Below are 15,641 nucleotides of genomic sequence, written 5' to 3' on the forward strand. Positions count from 1 at the left end.
GCTCAGTTATTACCATCCCATATCAGGTGTATTCTATCTAATGTATGGTGATCAGAATTGGCGAGTACAAAAACTGCTAAGACCCATGGTAAGAGATGTGCTAGTCTGTGAGCGGGTAACACTCACATGTGGTAAGTCATATACATGTATTATTCATATCCTGTTCTAGGAAGCTTAGAGGCAGTAACACATATAGTGTTCGTCGATATGATGAATTTCGGTATGAAGACATATATTATAAGAAACACTCTTCCAACACCTGAGACTCATCGAGCTCCTGCTCAAAAGTGTAACCAGTGTTTAATAACCTCATCCTCCACGCTGTGCCGTGTAGACTGGCTCAGAAGGAGTTAGACTTTTCTCCTGTACACTAAATCCCGCTTATACTTGGCTCGCATCCTAAGGGAGCTGACTGGTGACGGGGTGATTTAAAGCGCTGCAGCCTGTTTCTGCAGAGGATCAATTCATTACGACACTCCCACCAGCCTTAGCATTATGCCTCCTGACTAACAATTAATCCAGAGCATGGTGCAGTGAAATCCACTTAGCAGGGCTCCCGTCCCAATGCAAAGCAACGGCTTCCAAACCACAGTGCTGTAAGGGATTCAAATGAGCGCTTGACAGGAGCCCAGCGTGAGACATCAATATACCTGATTTAAACCAGTCCTTCAGACATTGCTGCATAAGCTTCTTCCCTCATCTATTGGCATTACCTTCCAAATGATTCTTACAGCAGCATTGCAGATATGTAATGCAGCCTAGAACACAGACTTTAAGTTGTTTAATAGAATAGAATAGCTAACGTAGGATAAAAAGGATATGACCGCTGCTTTTATGAGAAATACAAATGACTCCTAAAGTTAAAGAAGATGCATGAGAGGGAAACAGGGTCTCTCCTACTGAATCTCACAAGTTAAAAATGTACAATATAAAAGAGTCTAATATAACAATCACACTTTGTTTCTCAGCACAGGTCAGTCTAGTTGCAACCTGTAAAATGTTGGTATTGTTGGTGGCATATCTTTTATATGTACTAACTCTCCTCTGAAGACATGTGGAACATCACGTCAGTCTCAATGGGAGGTTGGGAATCCAGCATAGTCATCTGCTCTCTGTTGGGATAGTCTCTGATGTAAGACCTCAGACATGTGCATTTACACTGAAAGATAATCATGAATGAGCATTCTTAAAAACGCAGAATTCCAGGGCTGCCGATCACCTGATGAACGAGCAAAAGGCTGAAATGATCTTTTATGCAGTGCAAAAGATGATCACTCTTGGCGGTGCATCATCCTGTGTAAACAGGACTCGCTCTGTCAAGCTTGCGAACTCAGAGATCTATTACGGAATGCTCAGTGTTCAATATTTACATATTCGACTATTAAATGACTGCCGATCAATAAAGTTTTACCGATCAGCAGTTGTATTGTAACGCGGGTCGTTCCATGTAAACGGAACTAAAGGTTGTGGGGGCGAGCTAACCATTTGATCTGTATGGAGGCCTACCAACAAATTACCTTGAGGAGTCTGAATTTTGACACCGAATCCTTATGTTTCCATGTAGATAACTCTGGCAGTGGCTTTCTCTCAATTGAAAGGATTATCAGCCAAGCTGAATGTTTAAGTTCATGTATGTAGTTTGGGGGTTCAGGTGAGATAGCTGTTGGTCAAATTAGTGTTTGGCCAAAAGCTATCTCTCTGTTCCCATGTCCAGATTAATTGCCATTTTTAGATCCATTTAGGAAGCATTTTAATGAAAATAATACCTTCAGTTACATCATCCATTCATTTGAATGGGTCCTGAATTGTCTTAAAATGCCCTTTAAAGGGCACCTGTCAACTCGTTTTTTCAGTATGAGATAAAAATACTGTTAAATAGGGCCTGAGCTGTGCATTACAACAGTGTATTTTGTGGACCCCGATTCCCCACCTATGCTGCCAAAATACGTTACCAAAGTAGCCGTTTTCGCCTGTCAATCAGGCTGGTCTGGTCAAAAGGGCATGGTGTCTTCCCCCAGATCTTGCTTAGTTTTCCGTTGGTGGCGTAGTGGTTTGCGCATGCCCAAGGTCCCGAATCCACTGCACAGGGGAGGGAAAAGAGCGCGATGTGCACTATTTCATTGGTGCTCGGTGGGGGCGGCCATCTTCCTTTGGCCGCGCGTGCACAGAAGCGGCGCTCTGCTGGCCGCGGCTTCAGGAAAATGGCCGCGGGATGCTGCGCGGGCGCAAATGGAGATCACGGCGGCCATTTTCCTGAAGCAGAGATGCGAACTCTGCTTCAGGAAAATGGCCGCCGCGATCTCCATCTGCGCACGCGCGGCATCCCGCGGCCATTTTCCTGAAGCCGCGGCCAGCAGAGCGCCGCTTCTGCGCACGCGCGGCCAAAGGAAGATGGCCGCCCCCACCGAGCACCAATGACATAGTGCACATCGCGCTCTTTTAACTCCCCTGTGCAGTGGATTCGGGACCTTGGGCATGCGCAAACCACTACGCCACCAACGGAAAACTAAGCAAGATCTGGGGGAAGACACCACGCCCTTTTGACCAGACCAGCCTGATTGACAGGCGAAAACGGCTACTTTGGTAACGTATTTTGGCAGCATAGGTGGGGAATCGGGGTCCACAAAATACACTGTTGTAATGCACAGCTCAGGCCCTATTTAACAGTATTTTTATCTCATACTGAAAAAACGAGGTGACAGGTGCCCTTTAATTGTATCCGTTCCATCTGCTATCGTTTTGTTTCCAAAAGAGTAGAGATTCTTGACTGCACATTTTTTTGTCCCCCCGCCTCCCAAAAAAAAACAGATAACGGAACAATCTTTTTTGTCTTTAGCATTAAAGTCCATGGGAGATTAATCATTTTTTTAGCACTGCACATGCCCAGAATACTTGAGATGTGCATAGGCACCTCCAGTATCAGATCAGTTCAAAATTAAATAAACATTTTTTGCAAATGAATCCAAAAAATGAAACCAGACTTTGAAAGATCAGCTAAAAATGAAAAATATGGTTTACATTTTTCATCCGTCTGTCTTTTTTTAATACTTTGTTGGTTATACATGGATGAAAACTGGACATGTGAAGAGAGCCCATCCAATGTGTGGGTACCTTTACTCAAGACTGTAAAGGAACTTAATTTACTGCCATTCATGTAAAATGGAAAAGTACATTTTTGGATAAGCCAAGAGATTAGCCTCGGTGCTGCTAAAATTGCGTTCCATTTCATTGTGGATGATAAAGCTACAGTTTACTTAACGTACCTGCAGATATTCCCTAGTGGTCTCATGATTGGGTGCCCAAGCATTGTCTTCGCTGTTCAGTCTAGCTTGTTGGGCCATCCACCCGCCATCTGCATATGTAGACGACGCGGAGATCTGCTCACTGGATATTCGCCTAGATTCCATTCCCAAAGGAAAATTACATTGAAAATCTGCAGAAGACACAAGATTGGTTAAATGTGTAAGTCTGATGCATAAAGAGATGTCCCAGCAATAACTATCAGCTAATACTCTGCTCTTTTTCTCAAGACTTTTAATACCATGGCTAAAATTAAAAACACATTTGAGGAACATCCTTTTGAATTTGCGAATCTCCTTGAATTATCCCATTCATGAGCTTTCTAATGGCTAAAGACAAGCTTCACTATCTTATGCGCCTTAATTGTAAAAATTTGCAATAGCAGAACAAATTAGGACCAGCAAAACACAGGCTTATCAGAGAAAATGCTGCTAATCTTCTACAATTTAAACCTTAGCAAATTAGCCGAAATACGTATTTATGGGTCTGATCCATAAACAAGCCTCTAGAGAGGGACACATTTGGGCCTACTTCCTAACCTTAGTCTTATACTGTGCATGCATTTAGCTGATATAATTATTTTCTTAGGAGACAACACTGAATGTTGTAGCCAGATGTCTATGCTTGTGGATCGGTTCCATCCCAGAGGTGTCTGTATTAAGTTTCCGAGACTATATCTGGCACTAATGATATAAAAATGATAATTATTAATGTTGTACAGTTGCTCTGGCTGCATATAGCAGAGCTGCCTTGTAACACTGGAGAAGTTTTGCAGACAATAAGGTGCTACTGAGACAATAAGCAGAATGCATAAGTGGAAAATGCAGGAACAAGCTAATTAAAAAAACATCAACATCAATGTATGATTGTGTTCAATCTCATAACCTATAAATATTACAGTTTGCTTCCAAAAGATGTTCTTTAATTAAAGCCACTCTGCAAGAAAATTATTCCCAAGACATTGCGGGAATTGGCCTGCAAACGAGGACGCTTCCTACAAATTTTAGTTTTTGTTAAACTAACAGTAACAAATATATATGTAATCTGGGGAAAATAATCAACTTTTATTAATGAAGACACAAAGAAGAAAACTAATGCGTGGTGAGACTAACATGTCAGACAATTATGCACTGAGGGCATAGAAATGACTGACGGTGAGCTTATTGCACTGTCGAAAAAAACGCCAACAGCTTTAACAACATTTGACTGATACAAAACATGTAATCACAATCCGGGCTAAGGGACCTAGGATATAGAAATAATATGAAAGACACAAGAAACCTGAAATAATTCAGGTATTGCAAAGCCGAAATAAGACAGGTGCTTGGCAGGTGGACTGACAGATGAAAACAAAGATTGTCAAGGTTTGCCAACCAGGCAGAAAGATATTCTACTTACTTTCAGGGACCTCCTGAGGGGCAAGGTAATAGCGAGCAGAAAACCCATCTTTAGCCACCGCCATGTCAGTGTGAAAGGTGAGGGAGAGGATTCCAGTTGAAGACCGGATCTCGGAGGGGGTCTTTGTACCACAGTACCTGCCAATCAAGGGCCCAACTACAGAGAAAATAAGAGCATCATTGTTATCAGTTGAGGGCATTAGACGCTGTCATTTCCTTCAACGTTTTACTAATAGTACTCTGGTGCTTTCTTATCTCCTGCACAGACTACCAGCTGTAATGGTATATGCAGGAGACAGCTGAAAATACCAGTAATCTAATACAATACGCTGCCGTCCACAAGTAGTGATTTGATTGCTTAGTATCTTGAGGAGACGAGACAGAGAAAGAAGTAGGAAAGCTGATTCAATGGACATACTTGAAGAAAAGAAATATTTCATCGAAGATGTTGAAAATGTAAGTAAAGAAGTGCCTAAGTGATGACTTACTGTACATGCCAACTTTATCTATATTCTTCTGTAGTGTACTAAAATCAAAGGTTCATAAAAAAACCTATCTATCCATTCATCAATCCATCCATCTATCCATCCATCCATCCACCCACCCATGCATTAATCCATCCATCCACCCACTCACCCATCCATCCATATAAATCTATTACCATATGTCTATATAATCCTATCATTCCCTACATCTTACCATTCGGAATGCCATCCCAGATGTCTAGCCAATCATATTTGCAATCCCCTTCTGCAACTTGAAGAGGGTCATGCTCTAGGTCGAAGGTCAAAAAATGCAGGATGATCTCCATCTTTGGCTTGGCCAGGATAGTAAATACACAGTCCAGGTTGTGTGGGTATTTGTCTGGATAGCCAGGAGACTCAATGGTGCCATTAGTGTTGGTGAAATTCCTGGAGCAGTCTTCAGAGCCTGCAATAATACAAACAGGAAGGGCTGACACAATGCTGAATGACCTCAATAACCCTAAGAAATGAAGACATAGAATGATGTAAAGATGGAGTGTAAGATATTTTACACCGAAATCTGTTAAGTGATGGATCAGAAATATGACGGATCCAATCATCCAACATATTTGTAAATTTGTATTTTTATGAATGGAATAATTAATAATACAATTTAGTGTAAAAAACCTCAAAACTATTCATCCAATTGATTCATAATTACTTCATCCCGAGTATGCCACAAATGGTCGACATGTGAGATGTCCACATGTTCATAATGTACAATGTGGCAGAGTTGTCACTTATGTCTTCTCGTGTTTAGTAAATCAGATCTCCAGAGATCACATGCTAAATATTTTTCAAAAGGTGAAAAACATGAAAGAGATGGAACTAGACAGTAGGGATGGCTGTTTAGTTTCTGTGGATTAAAGAAAGCTTTGTGCTTGCCAATAGGCCAAAGACTATTAATACAGACTTCAACAATGGTTTCCATTGTATTGAATCTGCAGAGAGCCCTGCTGGGTGTCCTATATCTCCCATGTGCCTTAAGGGGATGCTTTAGAGACTGAAACAAGGGGCAAGAATCCCATTTCACATGTTCAAACTAAAATGTCAAAGAAGTGTGCCATTAACAATTAGAAATCTGTTCAAACCCTTTGTGCAATTTCCATGTGAGTTTAGGGAACATTTCTCTTAGTGTTTACCAGTTTACTTAACTGAAGGAGATGTAATCATATATCTTTAACATGCTAATTGTATGAAATCTGCCATTTTATTTTCAATGAAGTACATAGGCTGGAGAAAAAATAATGAACTGGGGTCTTATCGAATAAACATTCAGAATTAAGAATAGCAGATTATGCTAACCTGATCCATAGCACTGTGCGTTTAAGAATGTTATTCAGCTTCTGCGGATCCACGGGTCGTCAAACCACTTGCAATAGAAACCAGGAAGGATTTGTGGACTTGTTCACGCTGCTGTTTATCGAAGATGCCAATTTCAGAAAATTCATTAGACATATGGTTTTTATTAGACGCATTTCTAAGCAATTCACACCTATATGCTAACCACATAGGTATGTTTTTTCCTGAGGAAGAAGTGTATTATACTTCGAAACGCGTCACATAAAACCGTATGTCTAATGAATTTTCTGAAATCAGCATCTTCAATAAAGAGCAGCGCGAACAAGTCCACAAATCCTTCCTGGTTTCGATTTTATTCTCACTGGAACAAATCTTCACCTTCATTATAATGACTGAAATTTGTGATCTACTTTTTTATAAACAGAAAATCATTGCGTTGAAATAGATATAAAAGAACACTAAACATGAAAAGAAATGATAAAGTAAAACTGAAGAAAACTATGTTCAGTATGTTTGGCAGCCTACAGGAATTTTTTGCATGCTCCTCAAACAAACAGACTTGAAGAAGGAGGTCATTTCCTTCTGATCCATTCCATCCAGATCACTGAGGTGGTCGAGACCAGCAAAGAGACAAAGTGGAGCTGAGGAATCTTCTTCAATCCGATAGCTTATCATAGATGGTAATGAGAACTTTACAGCAGAAGACAAATTTAGGAAGGTGTCTTCTGTACTTCCAGAGTTTCATCCTAATCCTAATGCTGTTTGTTATTTTCTCAGATAGCACACTGATTAATAGAGTCTCATTGATCCATACACACATCAGTTTTAAAAAGGCATTTGTGTCTACGGTCCATAAGGCTCAGAGAACATCCTATTATCATCTGGATCAAGCTCTCCATTAAAATCTATGGGAATCAGTGTAAAACATGACATACTTTGTACTTCAGAGTTCTATCCAAGTTCCATCTGTTTTTAACTGATAGATTGTTAAGAGTCAATGGATAAAAAGGTTCAGGCAGTCTACCTCAGGGGTTCCTAACTTATGGCTCAGGAGTCACATGTGGCTCGTGGGCTCATGATGCAGGGCTCGCGGCAATCTGTGAGCTTGGTGAATTAGCACCCAGTCTAGCAAATAGCTATGATGAGAAGGCCTGGAGATGGTGACAGAAGAGAACACGTGGTTGGGCATATATAGGATGTGGAGGGAAGATAAATATGGTAAACTGGATATGTATGATACAGCCAGGTAAAGGGGTGCTTGAAGCTGGTTACAGTTGTATGGCGGGTGTGTGGGAACCCTGGATGTAAGCATACTGCCTATAAGGGAATGGCGCACAAGGTCTTGGTGTGTCTTCGGTGGGGGAAGCTCTAACTGTTATACTGGTAATGGGGGACTCTGGGAGACATTTCTAGGGGAGGGTGGCGCTGGAAGTGGCTTACGTGTGTATCTTAGAGACTAATAAGGCTCTCAAGGTAAAAAAAAGTTGAAGACCATTGGTCTACCTGCTTCAGTGAAAAAAAAATGGATGGGAAAAAAAACAGATGCAACCATAACACCAGAGAAAAAATATCAGTCAGTTTCTCTCAAATGGTAACACTCATGTGTGAATGTAGAATAACAGGTGAAGCATGATACACACATGTGTATTAATACTTTTTTGTATATTATCAAGTCAGTATAGCTTTATTACTCCCCAGCCTTATAAGTTCTGTACGAAGATCTGCACCTGAGTAAAAAATAAAGGCTCAATCCCCATGTAACTTGTAATAGTTCCGAATGTTCTTTCCTTGACACCAAACTCCACATTCCTCATTTACTGCACAGACAGAATGCTACCAGAAACCCTTCTCGAATATATTTATATAGTAACCTTCAACCTTCAGCTTACTATTCAATTATCCCAAGATCTTGCTTGTCTTCTATATTATGTGCATAAATATTTCACTCTGATACACACTGATACTGCCGCAAGCTGGGATAGGTGCCGAACCTGCTCTGAGATTCTGTTCACACCCGCGAGCTTATACAGTACCTAAGACCCAAGACAAAAGCTAGATCACTGATACAGCACATATCCGAAAACCTCTGAAACCGCCGCGCATATCTCTAGTCTTTCACAAATGGCTCTCTTTTTCCTTCTATTCCATATCTTGATGAGACGGTAGATTTCTACAATTCTTGTGCAATACAAATGAGACCAAGTTTACTGATATTCTCAAGATCTGCCGCCAACTCAAACATTAAAAATGCCTAAGAGAGATGATGCCCCTTTTATGCACAAAGCACATGGATGCTGCAAATTCATGGTGTATGCAGGATCCAAAAAGGCATAAAAAGTCATAAATCTGATTACTTTATCCAAGGCTAGAGACTCTTTATTCTAATTTGTATGCCAAGTGTACTTCTTTCATGATCTTGGCCCCCAAAAGTACTAAATAGCCTACTTTAAAGCTCGGCAGACACTGTCTTTGTCATTTCCTTCTTGACCCCTTTGCTGTCACCAATACAGAGTAAAGCCCGTGGGCACATTGACCTGCTGACTTACCAACAGAATAGTGTCACTGATGGTCATAAATTGTGCATGCATAGAAAGGACTGTTGACAGCCCACTTAACCCTATTCCCCTTACAAATATGTGTGGGGGCAGTGGGTGTAAGTTTACACTTACACCTAAACATCCCCAATATTTTACCCAAATATGTTAAGATAAGGAAAGTGTATACTCTTCTAGTGTCGGCATCAGCCGGTATCTTGTGTAGGCTTTTATCCACGTGCATACAACTAATCACATCTCTACTCTAGTCTATTCACTGTTTTACTATAAACTAGACACATTATTTGACGGCACAAATTACTGCAAGCCAGCTCTATCATACCAATCTAATATAGGAGAAATGGGACCAGGTATGGTCAAAATGTCCACAGGTTGGGCAACAAATCTCATATTCTTCCAGAAATAGTAAAGTGAGTTCCCTACAAATTTGTTTCATGTTTCAGTGTTTTGACATCTATGGACAATCATCTAGTTAGGCCTCCTTCACATGTCAATGTTTCCAGTACATGTGGTATGCGATTTTCTCCCAGATACATCAAACAGCCATAATAGTCTATGGTGCAATTCACATGTCCATATTTTTACACGTGCCGTGTGTCCATGCAAAACACAAGGAGACATGTCTGTTTTTTTCGGCAGCACGGATTACCAGGGTCAATATAAAGGGTGCGTGGAAAAGACATACAGCACACGGATGGCATCTGTGCACCATCAAAAAGGGCAGGTGTAGGTTGGAACCCACAGGTTGCAGCTCACCAACCTATGCTACATGAAAAAAGCAAGAAAAGTGGATAACACGCAATAGCAAAGTCCATTCAAAAATTGGATGTCTTTATTGGGCCATGTGAACAGAAGGCAATGATTTGGATGAAGAGCAAGTGAGCTATCTATCAGTTATAGCTTCAGTCAGTCTTATCTGTTGACCCAAGCTGTTACAAGTTTTACAGTATTTCTTAGGAGGCATACAAATAATTACATATTAGTCTACAATGATTGAAAGGCGGCTATAACCAAAGAGATGAGGTTGTGGGTCTAGAGGTTGTAAAACTCAATTGACCTTCAACACTTTGCCCTTGGCTTCAATGCATCACTAGAATCATCACCTGATTGGAAAAGCAATAAAGGGAATGTCCTAATGATTTGCACTGTTCTAAGGCTCGGCTGATCAGCGGCAGACTTATTTAAAGCTGACTGAGAAGTAGGTATAAGAAGTCATAAACAGGTATTGATTAAACATAGCATCAATTTCAATCAGAAGAGTCTTTCAGGAGCCGTAGTCCACTGTCAGTTGAACAGAAGATGATGCACATTTTACTAAATGATGCATCGGTTAGGTGAGGGCAATAACGTGGAATAGGTACAAAGGGATTTGTGTGTTTAACCCATTCCAGTCACATGTAAAAGGATGACTAGATAAAGAGGGCTGCAATTATTGTGTGCAAGGATTCCAATTACCAATAAAGAGGTCATGATCTGCGTGTAAAGACTGAATATGTGTGTGCTGCTGCAGATCACGCGGAAGGTACAGACTGGTTTTACTGCAGTATTACAGCAAAGTTTTAAGTTTTTAAAACTGACCTGTCTTAAAGATCTCATAACGTAGAGAAAAGCCGGCCCCCTGACGAGCGTAATCTGAGATAAAGCGGATGTAGATGTGTGAGCCCGATGATGTGATTGTAGACGGAGCGATATTTCCACAGTGTTTCCCAAGAAGCTCTGCAGATTCACTATCTCCATCCCGGATCTCAATGAAGTCGTACCTGGAAGAACAAGAACCCGACATTACAGCTAGAAGACTCGTTTCACATAAAAGGCATCCTGTAAAAAAAATAGTCAGACATTACAATGATCACCCAAGCAGCTGTCGGCTCTCCTGACATGCATCTGTCAGGAAATATTCTCACTTCTCATGAAATAATTCAGAATTCTGAATTCAAAATTTATTTTTTTTTGCAAAGTTTCTATGTTGTTCTTCCTGGAAATGTATTCATAAACTCATAATTGGCTGTTACTGTTCTCCTGTCCATGACACTAACGGAATAGCGCTAAGAGCATCAGGCTATGTAAGGGCACGTATCATTGACTCAGCTTACTGCTACATTTCCAGGAGCAGTAAAAAAGAGGTGTGCAGCATGCAAATATATATACATATAAGGGGAATGTGTCTGATGGTGTGTACATTTCCCCCAGGTCCCGCTTTAGGTCTTATTCACACATCAGCATCTGGTCAGTATTTCGCATCAGGGTTTATATGCCAAAACCAGGAGAGGAAAACTATAACTGACAGATTGACATCTGTTCTGGGTTTTGCAGACACTCCCATTTTTGGCATAGAAACACCGATGAAATACTGATCAAAAATACTGATGTGTGAATAAAGCCTAAAGGTACAGTCAGACGGCCATATAAATCGGAGCACAGTGCCCGGACTGACAGGCGGCTCTCCCGACCCAACCATGACAGCTCCATGTATTTCTATGTAGTTCCACGCTTGGGTTGGGAGAACCCCGGCCAGTCCAAGCACTACGTTCCAATCTCAATCTGAAGTATGACTGCACCATTATGTATACACTAGATGGTGGCCCAATTCTAACGCATCGGGTATTCTAGAATATGTATGTATGTATGTATATAGCAGCTACATAGTATATAGCACAGGCCACGTAGTATATAGGAGCCATGTAGTATATAGCAGACAAATACTACGTGGCCTGTGCTATATACTATGTGGCTGCTATATACATACATACATACATATTGTAGAATACCCGATGCGTTAATACAGGCCACGCAGTATATAACAGTGGCCACGCAGTATATAACACAGCCCAAACAGTATATAACACAGCCCATGCAGTATATAACACAGCCCACGTACTATATAACACAGCCCACGCAGTATATAGCAGCCACGCAGTATATAACACAGGCGACATAGTATATAACACAGCCCAAACAGTATATAACACTGGCCACATAATATATAGCACAGCCCACGCAGTATATAGCACAGGCCACATACTATATAATACAGCCCACGCAGTATATAACCCAGCCCACGTACTATATAACACAGCCCACGCAGTATATAGCAGCCACATAGTATATAACACAGGCGACGTAGTATATAACACAGGCGACGTAGTATATAACACAGGCCACGCAGTATATAACACTGGCCACGTAATATATAGCACAGCCCACACAGTATCTAACACTGGCCAGGTAGTATATAGCAGCCACGTGGTATATAACACAGCCCACGTAGTATATAGCAGTGTGTGCACCATATCCCTGTTAAAAAAAATAATTAAAATAAAAAATAGTTATATACTCACCTGCTGGCGTCCAGCGAAGCTGTGCCGATGCGCGCGCGGCTGCCGACATCTTCCGTTCCCAGGATGCATTGCAAAATTACCCAGATGACTTAGCGATCTCGCGAGACCGCTAAGTCTTCTGGGTAAATTCGCAATGCATCTCTGGGAATGGAAGCTGGCGGCAGCCACGCGCGCCTGGGCGGACTACGGAAAGTGAGAATAGCAGGTTTTTTGTTTTTTTAGTATTTTTAACATTACATTACATCTTTGTACTATTCATGCTGCAAAGGCAGCATCAATAGTAAAAAGTTGGGGACACAGAGGGTTAATAGCAGCGTTAACGGAGTGCGTTACCCGCGGCATAACGCGGTCCGTTAACGCTGGCATTATCCCTGTGTGAGCGCTGAGTGGAGGGGAGTATGGAGCGGGCGCCCTGCACTGACTGGACGGAAGTAGGGAGGGACTAATTCTCGGCCGGGCTGTGGCCTTCGCTGATTGGTCACGGCAGCCAGGACAGGCAGCTGGCGAGACCAATCAGCAACGCGGGATTTCTGGGACAGACAGAAAGACAGACAGACAGACGGAAGTACCCCTTAGACAATTATATAGTAGATAAACTAGCCAGGCAGATTGTTAGCACCGAATTGTGTATGTTCCTGCTCCACTGAGAAACTCCGGGATTTGGTTATAACCCTAGCTAGTCACAATGCTCAGGTGTGGCATAAAGCCACAGAGTTCACAAGCCGCTGGTTGTCTCTCTGCTCCTGGGAAGCTGCTGTCTAAGGCCGGGGTCACACTAGAGAGTTTTACGGACGAGGGAGAGGCGCAAAAACAACGCATTGCACACTGACCAATGTTTCTCTATGGGGCAGCTCCCATCAGCCGTATATTTCTCGGCCGTATTTTTGCGGGCTGAGAAAATCGCAGCATGCTGCATTTGTCAGCGTATTGCTCAAAAAATTTGCCAATGAAAGTCTATGGGGGCGAGAAAAATACGGATTACACACAGACCATACGCAGAAATATGCACCGGTGTTCTATAGAAAAGCCGGCAATTCAGCGCGGCATACAGTAAAATCACACTGACAGGTTAGAATAGAATGGATCAAATAAACGTCTACACATAGAATAGGTATATATATGTCATTGACACACACATATATTTATATATATTTATATTTAATACAGAGCTAGGTAGCAGAAAAGCCGGTAATTCAATTGCCGGCTTTTGCTATCTCCTTATCAAACCCGACAGGATATGAGACATGGTTTACATACAGTAAACCATTTCATATCCGTTATATTTTCACATACTCCTCACTAGTAATATTAGAAGTGTCTGTGTGCAAAATTTCGGAGCTCTAGGTGTTAAAATAAAGGGTTAAATCACGGAAAAACTGGCATGGGCTCCCGCGCAATTTTCTCCGCCAGAGTGGGAAAGCCAGTGACTGAGGGCAGACAATAATAGCCTTGAGAGGGACCATGGATATTGGGTCCCCCCTGGCTAAAAACATCTGCCCTCAGCCACCCCAGAAAAGGCACATCTGGAAGATGTAAGATTTCAAGTGGATGGGGCTTAAATAGTCCCGCGGAAGGGATTATTAGGGGTCCCGTTAATGAGTTTTGGTTTGGCCAGGTTAGTTCACATCTGCCCGAGCTGGTGCAAAGCGGCTTGGGGTAAGACTTGACCTGAGCCCAAAAAATGGATTTAGGAAACCTGTTGTTTGTATTTAGGGCTTTGAGGACTACCCCTTCTGGGAGGTTATTGTTTAAGTTGTTTGTATTAATTGTTAATAAAAGGCAGCTGCGGCCATTTAATCCAACTTGAGGGTGATATATTTTATTGGGCTTTTAATGTAAGAATTCCAGAAGAGATTAGGATTCAATGGTTAAGAATTGATGCTCACATGAGTCATGTATACCCCTTATGTCATGAAATGTGACGTGACTTGTGTTGTGTGCAGGCTACAGCCTTTACTATTCCATCAGAGCAGATGTCCCCCCTGATGGCCGCTCACTGGCTACAGCCTACATGTGAGACAACAAGTCGCGTCATTCTCAAGGAACAGTGGATAGTATAGATTGTTTTCATTTTATTGTCCTGAACTGATTAAGCACGGGTTATTGAGCAGTGGACAACCCCTTAATTTTCCTCTCACACTTTGCATTAAAACAAAATTAGAAATGTTGCCATTTTTACACTGGCCACTAGGACTATCTCAGACTGTTCTTTCAGGAGCAGTTTTTAGAAGTCTCATTTTCATCAGATACAGGATTACATGACTGGTAACCCCTCTATACACAGCTGATAACACAGGAACCTCTTCACAATGACCTTTGCACACGCTCATTAGCTGATAACACAGGAACCTCTCTTCACAATGACCTTTGCACACGCTCATTAGCTGATAACACAGGAACCTCTCTTCACAATGACCTTTACACATGATCATTAGCTGATAACACAGGAACCTCTCTTCACAATGACCTTTGCACACGCTCATTAGCTAATAACACAGGAACCTCTCTTCACAATGACCTTTACACATGATCATTAGCTGATAACACAGGAACCTCTCTTCACAATGACCTTTGCACACGCTCATTAGCTAATAACACAGGAACCTCTCTTCACAATGACCTTTGCACACGCTCATTAGGTGATAACACAGGAACCTCTCTTCACAATGACCTTTGCACACGCTCATTAGCTGATAACACAGGAACCTCTCTTCACAATGACCTTTGCACACGCTCATTAGCTGATAACACAGGAACCTCTCTTCACAATGACATTTACACATGATCATTAGCTGATAACACAGGAACCTCTCTTCACAATGACCTTTGCACACGCTCATTAGCTAATAACACAGGAACCTCTCTTCACAATGACCTTTACACATGATCATTAGCTGATAACACAGGAACCTCTCTTCACAATGACCTTTGCACACGCTCATTAGCTAATAACACAGGAACCTCTCTTCACAATGACCTTTGCACACGCTCATTAGGTGATAACACAGGAACCTCTCTTCACAATGACCTTTGCACACGCTCATTAGCTGATAACACAGGAACCTCTCTTCACAATGACCTTTACACATGCTCATTAGCTGATAACACAGGAACCTCTCTTCACATTGACCTTTGCACACGCTCATTAGCTAATAACACAGGAACCTCTCTTCACAATGACCTTTGCACACGCTCATTAGGTGATAACACAGGAACCTCTCTTCA

General features: G+C 41.7%; 1 protein-coding gene across 2 annotated transcripts in view; it reads right to left on the reverse strand.

Annotated features, from left to right (window-relative positions):
- Positions 1-15,641, reverse strand: part of NRP2 (neuropilin 2) — a 153,395-nt gene that overhangs the window by 87,510 nt on the left and 50,244 nt on the right. For both annotated transcript variants that reach the window (XM_077275760.1, XM_077275761.1), the window contains exons 3-6: positions 10,657-10,838; positions 5,397-5,627; positions 4,699-4,854; positions 3,264-3,433 (exon numbers count right to left, since the gene is read on the reverse strand). In XM_077275760.1, coding sequence (XP_077131875.1) covers positions 3,264-3,433; positions 4,699-4,854; positions 5,397-5,627; positions 10,657-10,838 — 739 coding nt within the window. The remainder of the gene's footprint in view (positions 1-3,263; positions 3,434-4,698; positions 4,855-5,396; positions 5,628-10,656; positions 10,839-15,641) is intronic.

The sequence above is a fragment of the Ranitomeya variabilis genome, chromosome 7 (genome assembly GCF_051348905.1).
Source record: "Ranitomeya variabilis isolate aRanVar5 chromosome 7, aRanVar5.hap1, whole genome shotgun sequence".
NCBI lineage: Eukaryota > Metazoa > Chordata > Amphibia > Anura > Dendrobatidae > Ranitomeya > Ranitomeya variabilis.